The sequence below is a fragment of the Nilaparvata lugens genome, chromosome 5 (assembly GCF_014356525.2).
Source record: "Nilaparvata lugens isolate BPH chromosome 5, ASM1435652v1, whole genome shotgun sequence".
NCBI classification, from domain to species: Eukaryota; Metazoa; Arthropoda; class Insecta; order Hemiptera; family Delphacidae; genus Nilaparvata; species Nilaparvata lugens.
Window position 1 is genome coordinate 15412292 of NC_052508.1, and position 27379 is coordinate 15439670.

General features: G+C 34.5%; 1 protein-coding gene and 1 long non-coding RNA gene across 4 annotated transcripts in view; both read left to right on the top strand.

Annotated features, from left to right (window-relative positions):
• Positions 1-1117: 1117 nt before the first annotated feature.
• The window catches only part of LOC111048158 (ubiquitin carboxyl-terminal hydrolase 4), a 33635-nt gene continuing 7373 nt past the window's right edge, over positions 1118-27379 (top strand). The window contains exons 1-8 of one of the 3 annotated variants that reach the window (XM_039427745.1): positions 1118-1320; positions 2627-2895; positions 4359-4626; positions 6483-6644; positions 7350-7532; positions 23702-24004; positions 25189-25390; positions 26402-26539. In XM_039427745.1, the coding sequence (XP_039283679.1) occupies positions 2678-2895; positions 4359-4626; positions 6483-6644; positions 7350-7532; positions 23702-24004; positions 25189-25390; positions 26402-26539 (1474 nt within the window). In that variant the 5' untranslated portion in view covers positions 1118-1320; positions 2627-2677. Of the gene's footprint in view, positions 1321-1832; positions 1925-2626; positions 2896-4358; positions 4627-6482; positions 6645-7349; positions 7533-23701; positions 24005-25188; positions 25391-26401; positions 26540-27379 lie in introns of those variants that run through there. The other 2 variants (XM_022334022.2, XM_039427744.1) reach the window with 2 other exon arrangements.
• On the top strand, positions 10315-14888 carry LOC120351249. Its single transcript, XR_005571254.1, has 3 exons — positions 10315-10325; positions 13063-13064; positions 14661-14888. It is a non-coding gene; the product is annotated as an uncharacterized LOC120351249 (long non-coding RNA).

The window sequence follows — 27379 nt, forward strand, 5'->3', positions numbered from 1 at the left end:
AATTTCACCCCCATATTGAATCTGCTATAACAATAGAAGGAAAACATTAAGTAGTGAAATAATACATCAAATTGAAGAGAAAACAAAGCTCTACAAATCTACGGTGAGCATTCATTTTTACAATGCATTGTTGGAGAGTTGTAGGCCCTGAAACATAAAAAATAGGATTAAAAGCTGTTCTTTAAACAATTTAACACTTTTAAGAGCGTATATCTCGAAAACTGTTGGAGATATCACAAATCACCACAGAACAAAATTGTAGAGAATTTATCAAGCTTCATTTCTGAATAGTTAGTTATTTCGGTTGAACGCATTTTTCTCAAGATATGAGTGTGTAAGCAAAATATTGGAAAATGCAATAACTTTTAATCCACCCTCATCCCTTTAGCACAAGGAGTAGAGATGGGGAATTTTGATATGTTCACCCCCTAACTGGTCCCAACAAAGCTCCAAATTCAAAAATTATGTTCAAAACATTCTCTCCAAATTCCTTTGTCAATTGGTCTATTTTTGCTTAACTGAAGATCTCACACTCAACACTGTAGCTACTGCAACAGTCGTGAGGATGTGCGTAAACTTTTGAAATTATACTTCAAATTGAAGAGAATTTGATGCTTTAGAAGCTCATGATCAGCATGGATTTTTCCCATCAATATTCAAAAAGTTATAAGAGCAAAAAATTAAGAAAAAAGTGTTTTTCCAAAAAAGTCACATCTTTTAGAGCGGATATCGCAAAAAGTTGAAGAGATAGAAAAACTTGTTATATCAATATTGTAGGAAATTATGTAAGCTTTAATTTCTTATAGGATAGTCATGTCTGTAAAATGCTTAATTTTCGAATTATATGCGAGAAACCAAAAAATGGTACCTTGAACTTTTGATATGTTTACCTCCTCACTACCCTAAACTGAACTGCGGGGTCAAAAATTGTCTTCCAAACTTTTCCCTCTATTCCCTTTTTTGGGCATTCATTGCCTGGACTATACGGTCGTGTTTCTATGTGAAAGTGCATAAGTAAGTGCTAACCTAAAATCTGTGAACTACTATCGATATATCAAATGTAAAAATCGATATATTGGCCAATGAGTATCGATACTTCTGATATTCTGCTGATTATTCGAGGCACAGTCGAGGGTCGAGGTTATATTATAAATCATCAAGTTTTTTAAATCGAATAATTGATCAATCTGTTGTGTTTCTTAGTAACTGCAGACAACTGTTTTGTTTTATTTAGAATTACAAATCACAGTTCTATCCTAGTCTTCTTCTGAAAAATAATCTTTATTATCCTTATTAGCTGTCTACTTCTTCAACCTGATTGTAGGTTCATTCTATTTTCAACTTATAATCAAGTAAAGTACTGTAAACATACATAACCAAACTTTTTCGCATTGTAATATTTTTCTCTCAAATCTTATTAGAATTAGGATACAATAGCATACTGTTTTTTAATTCAGTACTAATTCCAGTCACTTAATTTAATTCCTCAATTCTCTCCTTGTTTTAACTCTCTTCTTGAGACCAAAATGAAATCATAAGTGCATAAGTCCATCTCGAACCTAACCTTAGTTGCTATCCTAGAGCATTTTTTGTTTGTAACGGTATTCAAATTGTTTCTAATTGTGATAAGTGTGTGTATAAGTGTATAATTTGTTGTGTCATCTTTTTTATTACTAGAATTTTTTCATACTAGTTAATTTTCATGAGATTTACATTTTTACTTGTATTTTTATTATCGATGAGCATTTTAAAAGTTTATTACCAATAAAAGATAGAAGGAATCGATATCACACATTATTGTTGTAAGCAACCAGTCCTGACTGTTTATATAATTTTGTAGCATCCACTAAACGTTTATAAAAGGTGTAGCCTACAGTATTATTTCTACTATGTTTTTTTTAATTCTTCAATGTAGCCTACAGTAGTAAGTAAAATTATTATAAACTTAATACATGGGCATACTGTTTTTTAATTCAGTACTAATTCCAGTCACTTAATTTAATTCCTCAATTCTCTCCTTGTTTTAACTCTTCATGAGACCAAAGTTGTAAATTACAAAGTTGTAATTTTCAACCTTATAAAGTTCACTAGGCTACTTGTCTTTGCAAAGTAGTAGGTCGTGCTGATAATTACGGTGGTAATAACATACTGTAATACATTAAGTTCATCTTTATTGAAGCAATGATAATGTAGTTTAATTCTATCCAACAACATTATTGGATCCAACTTACAGTTGAAAATAATTAGTTTAAAATATTCAGTTGAAAATAATTTTGTACGATATTAAGTTTGTATTTTTTACAATTAAACTAGAGTGAGAGGTTGGAAAAAAATTATTGTTTGATTATGATAGGTACTCTATAATATAATAAATGAAAGAATTGGCTTACGTACTTACGGGATAGGAAATTTATGAATGAAGCATTATCACAGCTGAACTACTGGACTGATCAACTTGAAATTTTGCATATAGATTCTTAATTTACCAAGGATGGTTATAGACCTATTTTAAACTCTTTCAGTACCTAGGTCATTTTTCAGTTTGTCAAGTTTTTAATTACACCCTAGCAGAGCATGGGTTACCTACTAATCACAAATGATTGATGTTATAATTTCTTTTTTCTAGGTAAAAGCATAAAATACTGGATTTTATGTCGACGAACTATTGATCTATGCAATGTCAATTTCCAGTCATAAATTACTGGATAAAGAGACAAAGGCTTCTGTTGCACAAGATGAAAATGGTGCAGCTGGTGGGGCTTTCAATACTCATAACCGAGAAGAGTTCTACAATAGGTTAGGAAACACTGATAATGACCACACTAATGAAAATACAAGAATCGCGTGCAGCTCGCGAGCTGGCAACTCCAACTATTCGTGGAGTCGTGAGAATAGGTAAGTTTCTTTAGAATGAACTTTATCCAAGGAAGTATCTCATCTTATTAATATATTTTCAATAAATATGAAATTATTTGCTATAACAAGCTCTTATATAGGTTGTGGACACTCAGAGAGCGATTAGCAGTCGAAGCTGTCTTAGGAGGATTTAGATATGGATATCCATTTATAGCCTATATCCATAACTATTCCCTCACCCTTCTATACCCCTATATCTATGGAAATGTATAATGAAAAGAAGCAATGTGCATGTCCACCAAACTCGAGGTGCAGAGAATTTAGATATACCCCGTGGCAGATTGACTGGGACTCGGAAAAGTTTCCACATAGCAGCAATCATCTCCCCAAGTTTGTAAAGGATGCTAAGAAAAACATTTCCAATGCAAGATAACGGAGCAACTTACTGTCGGAACGGCCCATCTGTTACTGACAGAGCTGAAGGATAAGCCTTCATTCCTCTGCCATAGAGATCCACTGCCATAGCAGAATCTAAGGGGAGGTATTCCAAGATTCCTTGACTAAGTCTATCTGGTTTTCCCAGCCAATGACAAAGAATTCAAGTATAAAGTGAGTATAGTATGTTTCTATACTCGAGGCTGCTGGAACTTGGAACACCTGTCCACTCTCTGTGTGCATACACCAAAAATTAAATCAAATTTTTATTGAATCAAGTTTTTAAAGTCAAAAATTGCAAAAAATATATTGTTTTATCAATTTATAAGAGTTATACTTGAGTTATATTCCTAAGAAAATTGGCCTACTTTCTTACCAATTTGTTTGAATTCATAATAATAAAGTATTAACTTTATTTAACTTAAACTGTTTTTTTACATTATATTCGGTTTTTAATCAAATCAAATTCAAAATTTCTAGTTGATTAATTTCTAGACTGAAAAATGGACTCAAATCAATTCAAGTGGATAGCATAACCTATATTTTTTATTCATTCATAACTCTACCTTCAATGTATTATCATTCATACCATCATCATCACCTAGGCTTGAAATATTTCTAGGAAGTCGCCTTTGTAAAATAATAAATAAATTAATTGCATAACTTATTTTATTTTAAAACATTGAATGTTTTCATCAAGCTATCATTCTTAAATAAAAACCAAGATCCCTTGAAATACTATCTAGAGCGACTAAGGGCCTCATTTCACATTGATGAATATGATCTTATATCTGATCAAAGATAATATCAAATATTACATGAAATAAAAGTTAAAAAATGTTACTTTGTTCTTTTATTTTTATATAAATACGAGTAGCCCTTACCGAGAAAGTGAATATCTGATCAAAGATATGACCTATTAGACCATCAAATCATCAAAGATTTGACCAGTTATACAATCATATATGTCTAACCGTATTATGAGCCCCTAATCCATCAACTCTACAGTCAACTTGGTTCATATAAAACTGCTTTCATCACAGTTTAACCATTTTTGTGTTTTCCAGACAACATAATTCAAACGAGGCATTCAAGCGAGGCTCAGGGCTGTGTGGTCTAGTCAATCCGAACCGAATCTGCTTCATGAATTGTGTGGTACAGTGCTTGGCTCATTGTCCGCCTCTAGCTGACTACTTCCTCGATGATCGTTACATGCGGGAACTGAATCTGACAAATCCGCGAGGCACCAAAGGAGAGATGGCACGAACGTTCGGCGTATTGTTGAAGAATATGTGGAGTGGCGAACACAAATATCTTCTAGCTAGAGATTTCAGGGTAGGTATTGTATGTTTCGATTCCTTAGCGCAGAGTCTCAGTATTATTGTTTCAGTGGGCATGGTATACTGCTTCACTGTTCACTCAATACAATATCGGAGACCGAGCTTCGCTCTGGAGTACAAAAGCATAAAAAATTTATTACAAAAGAAGAAATTATAATAACTTTCATAGATCATACAGAAATGTTCTATTTAATCACAGTAAATTGAGATTAATTCCCAGAGGAATGCAAAAATTTCCCTCACAAAGGCCCGGTTGCACAAAAGCGGTTGAATTTTAATCCTAATTAATTTCACGTGAACAAAATCAGAGAAGACCATTTCAAAAAGATGGATCTACTGGAATTAATCAGGATTGAAAATAACCCGGCTTTTTTGCAACCGGCACTAAGTATTTGATTGAATCATTAAAAAAGTTCAACAGATGAGTCATAATTTTGACACAGTCCCACACACATGAACTCCCTCACTCACTTCTATCCTTAGACCAGTTATAGGTAGAATAGACACGCTGGGAAGTCTAGCCTCTGAAGCCAACATCTACTGCCATATCGCCAAATCGTGACGTCATCATCGGATAGAAAACTTTCAGATTGTGTATTTCAGAAGGATGTAAATTATTATTCATCAAAGTGGTAAACTCCCGCTGGAATAGACACAATCTGCTATGGAAAACAATGTAAACAAACTCTACAAAAAAGTAGTACAAAATCACGATTTGGCGATATGGCAGTAGATGTTGGCTTCATCGACTTTCAGTATGAATATACAATGAGCCGTGTCTATTCTATAACTGGTCTAAGCTTCTATCATCAACAGACGACGAAATAATAATTATTATCAGCTGTTTTTCCAAGGATGAATAATAATTATCCTTTTAATGACCTTCAGCGAGTTTTCCCTGGGATGAGACTTAGTGCAATCAAATTTGTATATTATAAACCTACTATGTTCTGAATTTCGTGAGAATCGTTAGAGCCGTTTTTGAGATCCGGTGAAATACAAACATATAAACATCTAAATATATAAACATCTAAACAGAAATTGCTCGTTTAATAGTATAGGATAATGGACATCAATTGCAAACTTTGCTCTGCTTAATTCTTCAACTGAACCGCTATGTTCTGGTATGGGCTATTTCTGTGTTGATCTCATGATTTGGTCCACACCTGAGAGCGATCTACCTCCAGTTTTGACTGAGGATTGAGACTGGAGACCATAGAGTAGAGATACCGTTCAATGATTAAATATTACCTAATCTTCAACTTCCAACGATTACCTAGATTATCTGTCTCTCTGCTCGAGACCGATCTCACTACGTGTTTAAATTTCTTACATAATATCATAGAGAAACGATAGCATAAGTAGATATCCCATGGTATAAGGCGTTTATGTCGCAACTTTTACTGTTTTCTCAAACCCATAGTTAACGTAGTTCTTTCCCATGCAGCTGTGTGACGCTGGTAGTCTCTGGAAGAACCAGCTAAAATAGCAGCATAGAGAAACAATAGCGTAAGTAGATATCCCATGGTATAGGGCGTTTATGTCGCAACTTTTACTGTTATCTCAAGCCGATTACTGTTGGTTATTGTCGATTTTTACTGTTTTGACCGGCTAAGAGTGTATGAAAGGCACAATATGAGAGACTACCAGCGTCATAAAGCTTTACAGGAAAGAGCTACGTGGACTATCAGCTTGAGATAATAGTGAAAGTTGCGACATAAACGCCCTATACCATGGGATATCTACTTACGCTATTGTTTCTCTATGATAATATGTACTCTTACTAAATGCTAATAAATAAATAATAATTTTATTACTAAATGCTAATTAATTGTAAATGTTTGTTGATAGATGCATGCCGAAAAGTTCACTAATCAGTACGACCCGTTCCAACAAGAGTTTGACGCCCAGGAGTTTCTCACCTTTGTTTTGGATAATCTCCATGAGGATCTGAACAGAGCCAAAGAGCATAAAGGAGGCATCACCATTGAAACTGAAGGTCGTCCTGATCCGGTAGGTGCTTTTTACAGTTTTTAATGAATTTTACATTTAAACATTTACAAAATGTTCGTTCTACTGATGCCACATTTTTAATATCATTTTTATTTTATTTTACTTTTTTATTATCAAATCATCTGTTGACCACCTTTAAAAGGGCTATGTAGATTTGTTAATCAGTCCTAGTCTTAGATTTATCTAATCAGTCTTACTTGCTCGCAATGAGCCGTGAATTCCGCAATTGAATATGCGAAGACATTCAATAATTCATTTAAAATTCAATAATTCATTTGTCTAATTCGGCAATGAAAGATTGTGCAGCCCATTAAAAATCCGACTAACATATTCCACAAAATTGAATGATTCTTTGAAGAATTACGAGGGTAAGTCGATTATTATCCGCAATATAGGTGTATTTTTCTTTATGTTGGTTGGACTGTTGATTTGCATCGATGATTTATTCTTTGTTCATTTGTGCTCATATCTAGGCTAGTTTCAAACAGATATTTCAATTCCATCATCACTGGCATGCTGTTAATTGTGGCAGCTACACTATTCATTTGCACCAAATAAGAGTATAACGATTAGTGGGATCAACCGTTTTTCGTGGTAGTTCAATAAAATGAACTTTGCATGCTCATTGAAGAAGAGAAAGTTTGAACTTTCTTTATTGAACTGATCTAATGATGAATTACTTTATTTGAAATGGTTTGTTTGTAGGAGTTGGCCAAGGAAACATGGGATGTGTACTTGAAGAGGAACGATTCGATAATAGTGGACCTGTTCCACGGTCTGTTGCGGTCGAAGCTGATCTGCCCGAACTGCGAAACGGTGTCCGTCAAGTTCGATCCGATGTGCTTCCTGTCGCTGCCGTTGCCTGTCGACAAGGAGAAAGTCTTCAAGGTAACAAAAACACTCATCGATCGTCCACATTCTAGATTATCTATAATATAATAAATGGAAGAATCGTCTTGCACATGTACTGGATAGGAAATACACGAATCACGTCCATCATTACGTCTGAACTACTGAACTGATTAACTTGGAATTTTTCATCTTCTGCTTCCTGTAGTGCACTATCCGTTTCGGACGTTGGCGACCAGCAGGGCAAGTCTGACTCTATCAACAGCAATTCGGAAAAGTTCAACAGATGTCTTCCCGGTCCATTCCCAAAGGTTGTGTAACCAGGATATCCTTCGTCTTCCTGGTCCTCTCCTTCCATCTATCTTCCCCAGCATGATGAGCTGCATCAAAGAGTATCTGGATTTATTTCTCATTATGTGTCCTGAGTAGCCTATTGAAGTTTACGGATCTAAAGGCCGGTTTCCGAGCTCGGGATTTAGGTAAGTTCTAGACTATAAACAGCTGAAGTCAGAAATTGGCTTTCCAAAACTGGGCGTAGTCGCAGTAAATAGTTGCAGCAAAATATTTTTTTCTCATTTCTATAATTGGAAACGTTTTTCCTTGGCGAAATGAAACATTCCTAAATAATTCAAAATAGCTGAAACTTTACACTATTTTCTCTTTATTTCATTTTGTGTTCAATTTTCTAGTTATTCGAAATTTAATTTAAACGTGGCTTTGAATATAACTAGGACTACGCCCCGTTTCGGAAAGCCAATTTTCTGACTCCAGCTGTTTAAAGACTTGAACTTAGCTGAATCCCGAGCTCGGAAACCGGCCCTTAATGGTGTTCAGAATTTCTTTAGATTTCTTCATCCGTCTTAGAACTTATTTATTTGTAACATGCTATGCCCATGATATTTCAAGCATTCTCCAAGCATAATTCAAAAGCTTCAATTTTCTTAATCATTTTCTTGTTCAATGTCTATGACTCTGCTCCATACATAGCCCAGTCAATGAAGGTCCAAAAAAGCAGTTTTGATCCGAAAATTAAATAAAAGCTGAATTTCCCAACATCGATAGAACCCTCCCAGAGGGTCATTCTCCCAAAAGTCCCAAGAAATCCCCTTGGAGCTTTCCGCCCCAGCCCCCTAAAACATGAAAAATGCAGGTAAACACGGGAAATCAATTATCTCTGTAACCATTGATCGGAAACAGTTCTATTATATGCCATTCGATTCGTTACATTATGGACTACAATATTAGATATATTCATTTTTCCAATAAAATTAACAGTTTTCTTGATAAAATAATATATATGTAAAAATTTAGGGGGTTTGTGATTTGATTTTTTTGTTCTCTTCGATTAACTTCGAAACAAGTAGTTTTAAAGGAAAATGAGCCGAATAATTAATATAGCCACTCTCATTGCAAATCCATTGATGTATATTGTTATGTATTTGCGATTCGATTTGACGCTGTGGAAGGGGAAACAGTCGACGCGGAACGGCGCGGCTGACTCTCTTAGCCATAGTAAACAGCAAACTGGAAATCAATTATCTCTGTAACCATTAATCGGAAAAAATCTATCATATGTCATTCAATTCGTTAAATTGAGGACTAAAATATTAGTCGTATTTATTTCCTCAATAAATCAAACAGTTTCCTTGATAAAATAATATATATGTGAAAATTTAGGAGTTTTTCGATTTGATTTTTTTTCTCCGATTAACCTCGAAGCAAATAATCTAAAAAAAATAAACAAATAATTAATGTAGCCACATTCATTGCGAATCCATTGATGTATATTGTTATTTATTTGCGATTCGATTTGACGCTGTGGAAGGGGAAACAGTCGACGCGGTACGGCGTGGCTGACTCTCTTCACCATAGTAAACAGTAAAATACAGTAGTAGGCCTACTGCTTTCTAAGTTGCATCTTATTCACACTATGGCGCTCGAAACAATCAATTTTGTCTATTGTTTTGACATGCGATGAAACTAATTTTTCACATTTTAATTCTCTAAAATCATTTTGTTGTTATGTGCTAAATCATGCATTCTATGACAGACAAAGATATTGTTTGCAACCGACAAAATATTCATACTATTCCATAATATAATACATATTTGTAATATGTGTGTATGATCATAATTCTATGCTAAAATTTATCATAAGTTATGAATGTCAAAAACTGAGATAAATCATAGATTACAATAGTGTTAACAGTGGCAATTTCTTGAAAAATCATAGCGTGCAGTGTTTGCTGTTTTCTACAGTTAATATTCTCCAAGCCAGGTTGATAATATACCTTCAGTTGAGCCAAATATATATGACGGCTGAGGCATAAAAAATTTTATACATTGGGCTTGTTGAGTTGAAACTTTCTATTATTCTCTCTGTAAAGTAGCTTATCTTCTGTTCTTACTAGTTGAATCTACATTATTTAGACAGTCCAATATGAAAATTCAGTAGATTCTAAAGATGAAAGCCATGCAAACATACAAATTAAGGAAGAGTAAGCATGCATGAAAGGTAGGAAAATCATGAAAGTGTTTCACATTTAACCAAAGTACCCTACCGTATAAGATTAATTTGAAAGATGATTCATCATCTTCTATTATTTTTGTTAACATATCGATTTTTCACTTCCACTCGCATCTTGTCATTTATTACACAAGGTTGGCAGAAGCTTTTCTTTATGTCGATTAATGTTGATTGAAATTGATTTTGATTAGGGCACCAAAAGAATAGATCATTTTCTATTTGAAGCATTCAAATTAAATCTATTGATCATGATTTCTTAAAACTTAACATTCACAGATTTAGTTGGGTGAAGCTATTTGAAAAATGTACCTGATTATCAATTTCATGGTTTTTATACCATTCCAGTTCATTGTGATCATTGAAGGGTTGAAGTGATGAGTTAGTTCAAGTAAATTCTAGTACACAAGTATATTGTGCTTATAATGGGCTCTTCTTTATTTTCTATCGATGTTATGCACCAGTAGAGAAAATTTAAAATGTTGGTTTTACATTTTATAAGCTTTATAAATAATATAAATTAACGGTAATATAAGTTTGATAAGTCCAGTATTAAATTAATCGATGTTGATTTTCATTGTATCGCTTTGTATCAATGTTACTTGCACTGTTTGCAATTCATCACTATTCTCTCAAGAATTAGTTTTTTATGAATTTCATGATTTGAAAATTGAAATTCAAATGCTATTTGGATGACGTTTACATTCCACTGGTTTTTTTTTACAATAATTGTTACGTTGAAGATTGAGGCAATTCAATCCATTTGGAAGTAAATGGAAATCACAGTGCGATTTGAACCGTGGATAGTAACTGTGAAATTCAGTTGCTCAATTCAATATCTGAAACTAGAGTTATCAAATTGTGTTACCTCTGACTCTTATGGAGAAGGCACCCTTAAATTAATATAATAAATTCTGTGAGCAAACAACGAAATCCTGATTTTTATCATGAGCATGGTTAAATCAAGAAAATTGTAATATTTTTTAGAGTATTGAAAAGTGAAAATCTATATACAGCGCATGTCAAAACAATAGAAAAATTAATTGTTTCGAGCGCCATAGTGTAAATGAGATGCAATGTAGACAGCAGTATTATTCTGTTTACTATGGTGAAGGGAGTCCCCCTTCCACAGCGTCAACTTGAATCGCAAATACATAACAATATACATCAATGGATTCCCAATGAATGTGGCTACAATAATTATTCGTCACATTGTTCATTAAAATTACTTGCTTCGAAGTTAATCGGAGAAAACAAAAAAATCAAATCGAAAAACCCCTAAATCTTTACATATATTATATTTTATCAAGAAAACTGTTAATTTTATTGAAAAAATGAATAAAACTAATATTGTAGTCCATAATGTAACGAATCGAATGGCATATGATAGAATTGTTTCCGATCAATGGGTACAGAGATAATTGATTTTCCGTGATTACCAGCATTTTTCAACTTTGAGGGGGGCTAGGGGGAAAAGCTCCAAGGGGATTTCTTGGGACTTTTGGGAGAATGACCCTCTGGGAGGGTTCTATCGATGGTAAAAGATTCAGCTTTTATTTATTTTTCGGATCGAAAAAACCTTCATTGACTGGGCTAACAGGAAAATAGAGAAGATGTAACACCTCAAAAGTCAAATTTATGTTGCAACTGTAACATCATGGCTCTTGAAAACTTTGTTCATTTTGTTGAAGGCAGCTGTTGCTCTGGATAAGCGTGTCTTAATCTCTTGTGTCATGTCCCACTTTTCATAAAATTAGCATAAATATTCTCAGTTTATGAAGGATGGACATCCATAGGCTTATTTTTATTGATATTATTAATTCTAATCAAATAATTAAAAAAAATTTATTCAATTTGTGATTCAAAGTTTACGGAACCATAAAAGCCTAACCAAACAGGGCTTTCTTCAAGTGACTTGGTAGCTTAGTTCGAGACATATCAAACCCACGGACATTTTTTTACTGGAAATTTCCAACTCAAGATTATCCACGTTATTTTTAACAAAATAATGAATAATTATTCTATTTTGGTATGTTTCCTGGACTTAAGGAGATGGCATTTTACAATACCAAATTTTTACCAGTGCAAAGCACTAGTTACATGCAAGTCATCAACCAGTACAGTCAACGTACTACCAACTTATTGAAATTTGCCAGCTCTAAATAGTGTTGGGGAATCATTCTTAACCTAACAGAATTGGAAGGAAACTGATTTCACTTAGCAACTGCAATCTCCGTTTTTTAGGTATCCCATACAATGTCAATATTCTTTTATTGATACACAATCATTTTCTAAAATAATTTGGTGGAAAACCAGCAGGCACAGCCCAAAACAAATCTTGCATCCCTATGCCAGAGTACCAAAACATAGTGGAGCGGCGAAGGTAACTTCAAGCTTGAGGGAGTTGAATGTAATGTATGTATTTATTTATTTACATCTTTAGAAAAATTACAACATATAGAGGCTTACAGCTTTATGCCAAAATAAGCCTCATTGAAAACCAATTGTTTACACAAACAGAAACTAAATCAATAAGAAAGAATGGCGGCCCACATATTGGAGCGGTATGTTTTGAGTAAAAGCTTAGTGGAGCGGCGAAGGGCGAAGGTACCTTCAATCGAAAATCGGCGTTGGAATGTGTTGAGCGCCGATGCAAGCGGGAGCTTGTAGCTTGTTTATTGTGGTTCACATTAATAAATAAATCTAATCTAACATTGAGGTGGAGAAATTAAGGAAAGAATATCCAAGTTAGGTAGCTGGTTGAAGCTTCTATTTTTAATAATAATAATACATTTATTCCCATTAATATACAAACAAACAATCTAATCTATAAAATGTACATACTATTAAAAAATACAATATATGAAATTTACTACGAATATAAATAAATTGATTTTTTTTCGGAAATTAACCTACTCAACTATGGGAAACCCATTGGACTAGAACAGTTGTAGTAGTGATACATTTAGAGTGGGGGTGCAAATACATTGGGTAAGTGAGCTCACATATTGTTCGAAATTATGTTTTCTATATTAAATCCTCCAGTCGTTGTGATCCAGTTGTAACGGTGCATTTAAATTTTCTTGAGTTTTATATTATCTTGATGTGTACAGGAAGTAAGTTGAATTATGGTGTAATGGGGTATTTAAATTTGGAAAATATTGGGGTTATATTATGTATGGTATTGTGATGGTATTATAAGGTTGTGAGAACAACCCTAGACATTATGGTAACAATTTATAATAGGGGAATCGCTTGGCTTGCGAGAGGTTAAATTGATCTAACTCTATAACTCATGAGAAAGGAACTATATTTTAAAATAATAAACAAAACAGTTATATTTTGGAGAACTAAGTAATCGATTTAATCAAATTGTAACTCAAAATGAAACTGGAAACTTAAATAAAAATAATATTGAGAAAACTTTTTAAACAAACAATAGAATAATTACAGGATTTGCCTTCAATAAAAAAGATGAATAATATATAATAATAAAATTGATAATATTAGCTCACTGAACTCACTGAACCAGGAAAATGGTGTCTCGGAAAAGAAGGGTAGAGCCGGGCCCGATTATCTGCAGTAGATAGCTCCAGGTCCCGTCCTCGTAACCGACTGACTAGAGCCTCTCATTTTTTCCATAATTTTACTTGTCATGAATTTTCACCGTCGTCAACAATTTATCTATTCATTGTGAAAATTCATGACAAATAATAAAATTATGTAGTTCTATTACATCCCCGGGTCCCCCTAAACTTCGGCCCGAAGTTATCGAAAAAACGGCATCTCTCTAAGTTAATTTTTACACATTTCAATAATATTTCAAAAATTAAAGTCAAAATTACCGCAAGCTAAAATTATTATTATTATTATTCACAATATTATTCTAATTGGATATTTATATGTAACATAACTTTCAATGAATACCTTAAATCTATGTAAGTGCCAATTCATAAGCTAAATGCAAGTGATATAAATTACATTATAGTGAACTAATTCCTAAAAATCAAACTTAACACATCAATCAACCTCAAATCAACAATTCAATACATCCATATCTGAATAAGAATTGAATGGAAAAAAAATTCAATTATATTGATGAATAAAATTAAACCTACAAAATCTACGAAAGTAATAAAATTGAATCATAATGCAAAAATTAAACATCAAGTCCGAATAGTATTCGAGTAAGCAAAATAATATTGTGGACCTTGAAAATAAGAATAATAATAATAATTGAAATAGTTTATCTTCTAATCTGGGAAAATATTTGAATCGATAGCATAAAAGAGTAAATGGATACAATAATAGTGAATAAGTAATTATTATTTGCATAGTTTCCTATATCCTAACCCATTATTTTAATGATTTCATTACATACTACTTTACTAAAACACAATATATTCTTAAAGCTCCTGTGGGTAGTCCACAATTGGAGTACGTTTCGGGACTCTCAGTTGATTTGCTTTCTTCTTAATATAATTTTGAAGACATAAATACAAGAATATAACAGTTATCAGTGTTTGCCAGACAATAATAATATAAATGATCAGTTTATTGTTCACCCCTAACAAATCAAAGTTATTTGGCATTTCAACATGATGGAAAATATCTTCTGAGAATGAGTTGTGCTCAAGAATGAGAAGTGCCAATTTTCATTTAAGATTTCCGAAAGGTTTAAGTACTGAGGCAGAGTCTCATGTTTAAAAATTGGGATGCTCAATTTAGATAAATTTGTCCACATGTGAGGAATTAAGTTATTAATAGCTGGAGAAGGATGGGAACGGGAGTCGCAAGGATAAAGAGTGCTTATCAGTACGTCGCCGTTGTCGTCTTGAAGTTCGCAGTTGCAAGGGATGTGGAGTGATAGGGTTCCTGGACTGCTGCTTGGGACCTCAGTTGTTGAGTTTTTACAGCGAATTGTCGTCTTTTTGCCGGTGTTGTGGAATAGGAAGGTGTCTTCTCGTAGGCGAGTGATTAGGGTTTGATTGTCAGTTGCTTTACAATCAAATTTGCAGACTTCTCGTAGCTCCGATACGTCTGCTTCTGATGTTAGAAGGTGGAGACAAGTGGCTTGGGTGGCGGAGTTCGACATCTTTTTCCTCGGAATCAAGCAGAGGCCTTTCTGCTTGAACTGGCAATCGTCTTCTTCGTCATCTGACAGGATTTGCAGTTTATTTTCTTCTCTAAGTATCAGGTGATGTTGGGAGGTCAAACGGCAGGTATGACCATTCCAATGAAGCGGGATAGATTGCAGGTGGAATAATGAAATAGTTGAATTTTTCTTCTTTATTGGTATTTTGAGGGTAACCAATAGTTCGTTGTCGGATTTTCTGCAGGATGTTAGTTTCAAGTTTCGAATTTTATCGTTGTCTTTTGTTGATATGGTGAAGTTTCTCTTGTTTATTTTCTTTTCGAGTTCTTGAAGTCGATTGTTTAGGTCTTCTTTTGAAATGACGTGATGAGAAAGTTGTTGATTGTAGCATCTCATGTCGATTTCATTGTAGTTGTTAGATAGAGTCATCATATACATGAAAATAGTAGTCCTCAGTTGTGTTTTCAGTACATCGGTTGTAGTATTCCCTTTCTGAAACTTATTCTGTTGGGTGAATGATTCTTGCCAAAGAATAAGGTCATGCTTCATGTTGTTCAATACTTTCTTCACGTTCTCTGCCATGCCGTTCATCTTGCGTGTGTTGTCTATCAATTCGACATGTTCAGCGTGAACGAAGTCTTGAAGATTACTGAGATGAGAAGTGATGTCGGTTTCGGTTTTCACGTATGCGCCCAATTCTTCGTCGGTAGCTACTCCGCAACACCAGTTTAGGACCGCCCCGATCGTATCGATAGAGCGTTCGCGGCGTGGTAGTCGATTTTCGCTCTCAGCTGGAGTGTTGTCGTCATCGCTGCCAATGTAAATGCCGTCTTGTAGTTGTAGAAGTTGCAGCTCCGTTCGATGAATCTGATCAAATACTGCACACTCCGATGAGGAAGGGAAAGGACATGAGTCAATTTTTAAAGGAGTACTCAGAAGGTTCCTCATAACAAATAAAGGATTTGACCTAGGAATACTGAATGTTATTGGAACTGTGGACTCGTAAAATACTACATTGTGAATTTCTTTAAATAGAGCTCCGTGAAAAAGAGAAATTTCTTGAGACAATACCGTACAACATATTTCTACAAATGCTAAGGAACAAAGTATTATGGTATTCATATTAAAAATATTATATCAGTTAGTACTCTATATTAATCTATCAATGAACAGTTCGTATAAGATATCAATTTTATAAACAATAATTACCAGTTAAATCCCCAAAAACCCTACAAATAGATTATGTAAATGGTCAAATTAATAGCTATTTCTTATATTCCAATCGTAATCACCTACTGGAATTGATTATTTCATTAACATCAATACAGATAATATTGTTATTAAAATATACGTTTTCACATAAATAATCTTATAAATAAATAAATTATTATATCAAGAATCATCCGTTTCTGAAAAAGAGAAACATTTTATTACATACGAGTCAAGAAAATAATATTCAAGCATAAATCGTATTTGATGATTTTCAAATAGCATTCATTCATAAACAAAAACGTGAGAACAATTCACATCTTTTAATAATGAATCATCGTTAGAATGTCTAGTAAAATTGTCTATCAGAGCTCAATTATATTTCATTGTTTCATCGAAGTAGAAATCCAATCAATTAATTGATTGATTGAAAACTGCATACTATTGTGATTTGAGAATCATCTCGATATTTAGTCGTGAGAAAATGGATTTGATCGCTTCACAAGTCAATACTGATCTCGCAAACAAAATTCTCTAAAAATTCAGTTGTAAGCATGATATTGTTTTTCAATGATTTGGAAAATAAATAAATTACATGAATGTTTCATCTCGATTTCTTCTCATCAATTGTCTTTTAAATTAATGAAAGGCAAAGATTTAGGATGAGCGAGGTATAATTGCTAGCATAAAGAAAAGTGCTGGAATAAAGAATACAGTTAGACAATAGAACAATAAACACTTAATTGATGGGATCTCGTATGAAATATTTTTTCAATTTATCTACATGAAAAGCTACATTTTTATAAGTACCTCGTAGCGGAAAAAATATCTCATAGACTTCATCTGTTACTTTCTTTACTACTTCATATGGGCCTGAATATTTTTTGACTAATTTCCTAGACTGTCCTTGTCTTACATCAGGATCGTGGACCATAACTAAATCTCCTGGTTCAAAAATGCAATCTGTTCTATTCCTATCGTAATAGTATTTCTGTTTTTCTTGTGCATCTGATAAGATTGATGGTATCTGTTCTCGCACTTCTTTAAGATTTGCTAATCTCGCGTCTAAATGATAAGTGACGTCGTCATTTTCGGGAAAGATTTTCAAATCTAAAGGAGTAGTGGCTTCAAAACCGTGCAATAAGAAAAAAGGTGTATATTTCAAAGAGCATTGTTTCGAAGTATTGTATGCGAATAAAACTTTCGGCAGCATTTGTACCCACAATTTCCTATTATCGGCTACGTAAGCTGTTAGCATCTCTTGAATTGTCCGGTTGGCTCTTTCGGCCAGACCTTGACTTTGGTGGTGACTTGATGATCCTAATATGTGTTTGATTCCAAGCTCAACCATAAGGTCATCGACTTTTTTATTTACAAAATGTGTACCTCTATCGGATCGAACTTCTTTTGGAACGCCAAATCGGTATATTAATTTCCATAAGCATTTAGTGGTATTATTTGCGTCGGCGTGTTTACAAGGTTCAGCTAAAATATATCGGGTCGTTAAGTCAACAATCGTTAGAATGTATGAATAGCCCATTGAGCTCTCTAACGGACCGATGTAGTCCATCATGATACTTGAGAAAGGCTTACTATCACACTTGATGGGTGATAAGAAACCTTGAGGCTTCGTAGTAGGGGTTTTTCTCTCTTGGCAATTTTTACATGATCTTACATAATTCGCAATGTTTTCATACATATTTTCCCAATAATATTTCGATGATATTTTCTCATGGGTTTTATAAATGCCGGTATGTCCACCTGTTAAGGAATCATCATGGAATGTTTCAAGGATTTTATTGATAAGAGATCGGGGTACGAGAAGTTTCAATTGATTGGTATGCCCATCAAATTTCTTCAGATAGACAATGTCTTTTTCGATCGTGTATTTTCTCGCCTTTCTAATCGTAGCTGTATCACTATGATTAGGGTTTCGTATTGCATCATATATTTTTCTTATACTCTCATCATTTTTCTGTAAAGTCTTTATGTCTATTTCTTCTATTTCGAATATATTGTAGTTTTCGTCCTTTGTGAGATCAGTTATATCCTTCTCTAGTGGATATCTACTCAGGGCATCAGGTACGTGCATTTGGGCTCCTGGTTTATATTTCAAATCGAACGTGAACTCCGTTAATTTCATAAGTAACTTACTGACTCGAATACTGGGGTTTTTCCAAGTTTTATAGTATTGTAAACTAGCATGATCTGTGTAGATTGTAAACAATCGGCCAATTAAGTATTGTCTGAAATAATTTACACAATACACTATTGATAGAAGTTCAATCTCTCCTACTGCCCAATTTTCTTCATGTTTTGTCAGTTTTCTGGAAACAAAAGCTACTGGATGTAATTTTCCATTGTCATCAGGCTGCGAGATAATGCCCCCTATTCCAACTCGAGAAGCATCTGTGTGTACCACTACCTCCTTATCATTATTAAAATTCCGAGAATGCGTTCTGCTGATCTTCTTCCCAAGTGATTGGTTTATTCTCGTTATTTTTAGATATCAGATTTGTTAAGGGTCTTGCAATTATAGCGTAGTTTTGAATGAATTTTCGGTAAAATCCACTAAGACCAAGAAATGCTCTGACATCTTTGACAGTTTTGGGTATAGGGTATTTTTCGATAGCTTCCAAGGTTTCGGAAGCGGGTTGTATCCCTTCCTTTGAGACAGTGTGTCCAAGTACTTTAATTTTTCGGTAGAAGAAGTGACATTTAGATGTATTCAATTTTAGTCCTACGTCTTGCAATCTTTTCAAGGTTTTCTCGAGCTGTTGATATTGCTTATCAAATGATTCTCCATAGCTAATGATATCGTCCAAGTAAATCAAAACTCCTCTATACAAATAATCATTGAATACTTGGTTGATTGCTCGTTGGAAAGCATTTGGAGATGTTCTAAGACCAAAAGGTAGTCTTTTGAACGTGTACAGCCCTTTATGAGTTGCAAATGCTACATATTTTCGACAATCTTCGTGTAATGGCTGTTGGAAAAATGCTTGTCTGATATCTAGGGTGGAAAAGTAATCCGAATTGTCAAGAGAATCAAAAATTGTTTGAAGAAGGGGAAGGGGATATCTATCCGGTAATATTTTCTCGTTCAACATTTTATAGTCTACAACCAATCTGAATCCACCGTCTTTTTTAGTAACTAAAAATGCGGGAGAAGCATAATGACTCTGGGTTTCACAAACTATTCCTGCTTTTATCAATAACTCTACTTGTCTGTCTATTTCTGTTCTTTGAGCGATAGGTAATCTGTACGGTGACTTAGCAATGGGTGTGTAATCTGTAAGTTTGAACTTGTATTCGGGTAATTTCGCTTCCTCGAAATCAATTTCGTTTGTTGAAAATAGGTGTTTGTATTTATTGATGAGTCTTTTCGCTTTGGAATTTTGCTCTGGTGTAAGATCTTTATTAATATCTATTTCACAACCCCCTCCATCGAATAGAACAGAGTCTACTAATGAAACAGATTCGTCGTAATTACAAACTTCTCCTTCAATTTCACCAATAATAGTTTCATGCAACAATCTTATATCTTGCCTTCCTAGATTCAAAATTCTAATTTCACTCATGTTTGTTTCAAAATCATCCTCATTCCAAAGCACATGCAATTTTTTATTATGTAATAACGATTCATTTGGAGTAAAATGGGATACTTTGAGCAATTTTTGTGTTAGATTGACTTTGACATTCACGTCTTTTTGAGCGGGGATTATTGTTTCAAGAGCACATTTGACGAAATTTACGGGATTGGGTATGCAGACTTCTTTTGTAATATTTGTTTCAGAATCGTTGTGTAATCTATTTAATGTACAAATCCACTCTTTATCCATGTCTAATTCGACTATTTTACCATTATCGGTCATTGAAATGATGTTATTCTCATAATCTAATTTCATTTTATATTTTGAGAAGAAGGAATTTCCAACAATAATATCGGCCTGTAAGTCTTCAGAAATTACTAAATTTACTTCGAATTTCCTGTCATGTATTTGAATTTCACTCGAGATCATTCCTGTGATCGGCATTAATGAACCATTAGCTACCGATAAAGCAATACTACTATTTTTCAAATGTTTTAGATCATCGCTACTTAAAAGATTTTTTTGAACTATGTTTACGTTCGTACCGGTGTCAATGGTAATTGATACATCTTTTCCTTTGAATTTTCCATTAATAGTAAGTACTGGGACTTGAATTCTTCTCTCTTTAGTCAATGATCCATTCATTCCAAGTTCGTGCTGAGCATGCATTTCGGAAGACAATAGCTGTTTGAAGTTGGTTTCACTTTCTATTTCGTTAGAGCAATTATTTTCACTTTCATTTGAGTATAACTGATTTGGATTGTTCATCTTTCATTGATACAGAAGATATTATATTACATGTGATTTCTTCTTTATCAATTGAATTTGGAGAATAATTATCAAATGGAAATTCAGCGCTTTGTTTTTCAAATCCGGATCCCAAGTTCATATCCGATTCGTCTAGGCTCGGGATCCTGTATTCGAGTTTTTTGATAAGAAAAAACAATCGTCTTTCCAGTGATTATTCCTCTTACAGTATGTACAGAATCTAGTCCTATTAGGGTTGATTGGTGTCCTGTAATTGACTGATGTTGATTGTGTGTAATTATTGTTTGTATAAGGTTGTCTTTGGAAATTGTTCTGATTTGTTTCGTGTGGGAAGACGTTTCCGCTCCTATTTCCAAACTGTCTATTAGGATTAGGATTATGTGATTGTGTGTTTCTGTCGCGATCATTGTAATTATTATTGTTTGAATAAGGTTGTCTTTGGAAGTTGTTCTGATTTGTTTCGTGTGGGGAAAAGTTTCCGCTCCTATTTCCAAACTGTCTATTAGGATTGGGATTTTGTGATTGACCTACATTTCTACTCAAATTTTTCACCACAATACTCAGATCGTTCAATTTCTTTTCTAAAGTATCTACTACATTTATTTTTTGGACAGGCTGTTCGATTGAAGCATTATGCATTCCTAACTTTTTGTCTAGAAGGAAGCGAGATCTTTCATATTTGGCGAGATTTTTCTCTAAATCTTCAACTGATGCATTGTCCATGAAAGCAACATGTTGCAATGCTCCTACGTCTAAGCCTCTCAAAACATATCCTACTATTCTTTTCTCTGACATTTGAGGCTCAAGAATGTGACAAAGTTTTATTATATCTGCTGTGTATTCTGTGTATGTTTCTGTTTTCGAGTTTTTGTCTGGTTGTCTCTTCATGAACAGGGTCTACAAGTTTACTTTTTAAGTGGCCTACTGCATCAAGAAATGTCGCGTTTTCATTTTTATCCGAAAATATGTCGAAAATTGCCAATGCTGTTTTCTTGAGGTAGAGGGGTAAATACAAGATTTTATCATCCTCATCCCACTTATTTATTTTTGCTGCCCTATTGAAGGTTTTCAACCACTCGTTGAAGTCTTCACTCTTTGTACCCCCATAGCTTTCGGGTTTCGCAAAGGGTCTTTTATCATTCCCTGCCATATTATTTTCTGGAATTGGGATTTTTGCTAAGTTATCGGGAGCTACTGTGTCGTAGATGGATTCTTGATTTCTGCCTAGCTTGCCTACTATTCGCTCGTAATCGGCTAACATAGGGAAGATAATACGATCGCGTTGAGACAGGGACCCTAACTTAAGTAATCGACTTAGAGCATCTCTAGCTCCTGAATCGTGGTCCACATAAATACAAACTTTTTTTGCCAAGTCAACAGCGAATCTCAAGTATTCAATATTAACAGATTGAGGGATGTGAATACCTAACTGTTTGCCTAGCTCTAATAATTCTGATTTATCCAGAGATTTTACTTTTAAATCAATAGGTAAACGTAATAATGAAACCTCGAATTCACTAGGTGATTGTTCAGAGTCACTAGAACTAGAGCTACTCATCTCAATATAACAATAATAACAATTATCATATTTACCCTGTACGTTGAGAGAATAGAGGACATAATTATACGAGATCAAACACAGAATATAATAATTATGATAATGACCTGAAATGAAAATGTCAATAGATAATTTGAAGGCTAATCTTGTCAATTAATAAACTCTTTCTCATGAGAACGACGCCCAACACCATGTAATGGGGTATTTAAATTTGGAAAATATTGGGGTTATATTATGTATGGTATTGTGATAGTATTATAAGGTTGTGAGAACAACCCTAGACATTATGGTAACAATTTATAATAGGGGAATCGCTTGGCTTGCGAGAGGTTAAATTGATCTAACTCTATAACTCATGAGAAAGGAACTATATTTTAAAATAATAAACAAAACAGTTATATTTTGGAGAACTAAGTAATCGATTTAATCAAATTGTAACTCAAAATGAAACTGGAAACTTAAATAAAAATAATATTGAGAAAACTTTTTAAACAAACAATAGAATAATTACAGGATTTGCCTTCAATAAAAAAGATGAATAATATATAATAATAAAATTGATAATATTAGCTCACTGAACTCACTGAACCAGGAAAATGGTGTCTCGGAAAAGAAGGGTAGAGCCGGGCCCGATTATCTGCAGTAGATAGCTCCAGGTCCCGTCCTCGTAACCGACTGACTAGAGCCTCTCATTTTTTCCATAATTTTACTTGTCATGAATTTTCACCGTCGTCAACAATTTATCTATTCATTGTGAAAATTCATGACAAATAATAAAATTATGTAGTTCTATTACAATGGTTTGATCTATTTTAAAATGTGAAAGCATTATTCACTCTCAGCTACTTTCCCGCTAAATTTCGTCGTCCATCATGTTTTGATCCTTAGGATTGAAGTACGTTTTCTGCAATTGCCGTTTTCACTCTTACCGATTCCTTGACGGCACGACACGTCAGGACAGGAAGATCTCCAATTGACACTGGTTCTTAATATGTCAACCTAATCAGCCAACTATTCGGCTGATTAGGCTGGCCACTAACGGTAGGACATGCATGCTTGTCATGCACATACACATGTTCATCATGCATGTTTTGTCATCAGAGAGAGAGAGAGAGAGAGAAAGAGAGTCTTCTAACATAAAAAAAGATCAAAACAATACTAAAGTACTTTGCGTTTTTATTGATCTTTCAAATAAGTAAGTTTCTCTGGCGCATCTTGTATAACCACAAATAGAGCATCGAACAGAAAATAAGCAATAACAAACATTTTTGCTCAAAGTGTTTCGCTGTAATGAAGCATCAATGTATGATGACACTTGTATCATGCATGTTTATCGTGCATGTTCTACCGTTAGTGGGCAGCCTAAGATTGTCTTATTGTGAACCAGCCAATCGTTGAGCTTTCTGTCCTGTCGAGGAATCGGTAAGTGTGCATTGTGCGATTGAATTTGTTTTTGTTTAGATCTTGTACGTGCCACATGACCAGACCAAAAACGAGACGCGCTACGAGGTGAAAGCGTCCGAATCGAGTCGTGTGCGCGATCTGTTGGCCAAACTGTCAACTTGGATCGGATGTGAGACTGAGCGCCTGGTGTTGGCGGCCGTCTCCAACCACCACATACACAAGTTCTTCTCGAGGGATGACTCACTGGAGGTGGTGAATGTCGCCTATCGCGCAGGTCTGCATGTCTACGACATACCTGAGGCACACCACCTGTCTCCCGCCCCCGCCACTACCACGCTCATACCTGTCTACCATTGGGAGGTTAGATTCTTCTTATTCATTATTCATACAAATACTATTTTTGCAATATTCTCTAAACGTTTCTGTCATAAGGGGCGTCTACATTACTCACCTTTAACGTGAATTCAATTTGAATTCAAGTTTCCATAACCTCAACAGTATATATACGGTGATTGAATAAACAATCTCAAAGTTTTCTTCGTACCTTTCATACTTATGTATTTAGCTTTAGGTTGGGTTCGTGAGAGACCCTAGGCTTCAGAGACCCTAGATGGAGGAAGCTCCCTACACACAGAGATTCTTCATCAATGAGAGAGCTGCAACGTATCACCAGCAATGGAAAGAGCATGTTAAACGAATGTCAGCTGATAGGCTGTGTTGTGCTAAAAGAACGTAACTTCAAAAAGCTCCTTTTGTATCTTTTCGGATGCAACACGTTGCTCTTGAGAAGATACAAAAGAGCATCTGTTGCTTATGTACCCCTAGATACCTAGATGGAGGAAGCTTCCTTGAAGAGAGCTCTCTACACAGAGATTCTTCATGAATGAGAGAGTTGCAACGTATCACCAACAATGGAACGAGCATGTTGAACGAATGTCAGCTGATAGGCTCTGTTGTGGTGAAAGGACTTAACTCCAAAAAGCACCTTGTGTATCTTTTCGGATGCAACACGTTGCTTTTGAGAAGATACAAAAGAGCATCTGTTGCTTATGGAAAGATACATTTCTAAAAAGCTCCTTGTGTATCTCTTCGAAAAAATGTCCCATGTTTTTGAACGGGTAGTGTCATAGAATACATAGAGAATGGAAATTCGGTTAGTATCCTGGCACAAAAATCCGCAATCTTGTAAGAAAGTTCAACATTGTAATAGTATAGATGGGAGGTTCGGATCACTTTACTGATCCGGATCAATCGATCTCGTTCACTGTCGCGAGCCAATTAGAAGACCAGGATTTTAATTTCCAACAAGATGGCGCAGTCACGTGACGTGTCTAGTATTCGCGACATGTAAAAAGCATTGGTTGGATAGGCGTTTGATTGATAGTTTCCATTCTGTATGTATTCTGTGGTAGTGTAGTCTAGTGGCCCTCTGCCGATAGCCAAAGCTTTAGGACTGTACACAAACATCAAGAAAACTTGACTAATTTAAATGTCCTTTAAATGTGAGTACAATCGTTGATGAGTATTTGAATTTGCGTGTTTAGGTGAAGAGCACCAGTGACACATCAGTGACGGCCAACAATCGAATGACGTCATTTCATCCGTGCCTCTTTGGCACGCCGGCATTGATTTCACTGCCGACGGCTCCCCTCAAGTATGAAACAATACACAGCCTGATAGCCAGCAAGCTCAGTCGCTACATACGCTTCACATCCAACATCAACGATAATCGCCTCAAATCCGAAGGTAACTACTCTATTTCACTATTTCACTATAGGTATTTTACCAATAATAATACACAAGTCATGAAAAACATCACCCTATTGTCTGGTTTCACCAAGACATTGAATCAGGTTCGGTTTTCTACGAGTGCACTGGAACTTCTATGATTTCTAAGCGATAGTTACTATCGATATTCTAGTACTCAATTATTGTAAATCGTACCCGGCTTGATGATCATGCTCAAATGTCGTGAAACTGAGGCTTGGTGAAACCCTTATGTAAAAAAATTTATATAAACTGTAAAAAAATTATGTGAACCCTAATTTATATAAAAAAATGATTGAAGGAGTTTGGAGGTAAAAGTAAAGTAAGAACAGATAAAAATGATCATTATAATGATTGAATCATAATAAATTTTATGAATTATTTATCGGAACAATGCAATGGAAAAAGATGAGAAGATTAACTCAAAAACGTCTTTAGTGCCTGAGAAATAGTATGAAAAAAGAATAAATAATAAAATACTTTGGTCCGGTTGCACAAAATTCAGTTAATCTTTAACAGTGATTAATTTAACGAGAACCAATCAGAGAAGGCCGTTTTGATAAGATTTGTTCTCGTGGAATTAATCACAATTAAAATTTAACCGGCTTTTGTGCAACCGGCACTGAGTAATAATTCAACAATTTAAAAAAAAAATTGAAGTTCCATTCGTACTCGATGACGAAACTTTGACTACTAAAGCTGTACTATAATGATATAAATTCGTTGATTATAGTATCAGCTTCACTTAATTATAACATAGAATAAGCATAAAGGATGCGTATGCTTTCTTTCTGGTCATAGTGTTAGTTTTTTTCAGAATTAGTAAGTTAGTCTATTTTACTTGATTAGCATGAGAATAATTCCAATAACACTGTCAAATGCATTTGTCTGCCTAGTCCGTCTATCATTCATACATTATGTAGTTTTACTGCACAAATGACATGGAATTTTATTTTTAATGTAACTTAGAGTGCGTTTCTTAAATTTCAGATGACATGGATATAGATTCGGAAAATGAAAGCGATAAGGAGCCTCCTGAGGAAGCCTTCACACTGCACGTTGTCAACACAAAAGATGCATCTAGTGCAAAAAGAATTCCCAACAATGGGCAACTGATCAAGTTTCCAGGTTCGTGCACTTTCACCTGCTATTGTATTATTCAAATCAACAATCTATTCTTCCCTCATAACAAGATACATACAGTGGAGCACCGATTATCCGGACATCGGTTATCCGAACTCCGCTGGGTGATATTAAACATTTGAAATCCCCTGAAAAATTATACTGTTATAATTATTATTCTGTATTTCAAAGAGCTAATTGTTCCGCTGCAGTACAATATTTCAATAAATAAAATATCTGAGTTACTGTACCTTATTGAATTACACAACATGGTTCTATTTTAACTAGAAGATAAGTATATAAGTAGATAAGTATATATAGGTCATATTATATACAACACTAACTACTAATCACTGTAGGTCAGAAAGCAAAATTTTAATTTCGTATACACTTGGGACATAGGGTAAAATCATAGAGAAACGATAGCATAAGTAGATATCCCATGGTATAGGGCGTTTATGTCGCAACTTTTACTGTTATCCCAAGCCGATAGTTCACATAGTTCTTTCCTATGCATCAGTGTGACGCTGGTAGTCTCTCAAATTGTGCCGTTCATACACTATCACCCCAAAAAAAAACAGTAAAAATTGGCAATAATCGACAGTAATCTGCTTGAGATAACAGTAAAAGTCGCGACATAAATTCCCTATACCATGGGATATCTACTTATGCTATTGTTTCTCTATGGTAAAATCGAGTTAAAATCCGGGTTATTAGTTATCAGTGCACTGTCATGCATCGATTTGTCCGGTTGATCGGTACTCTACTATATTTGTAATTGTATACAATTAATAAATCAATAGTACAGTAGAACAGATGGAAATTACTGAGATATTGCAATTATTC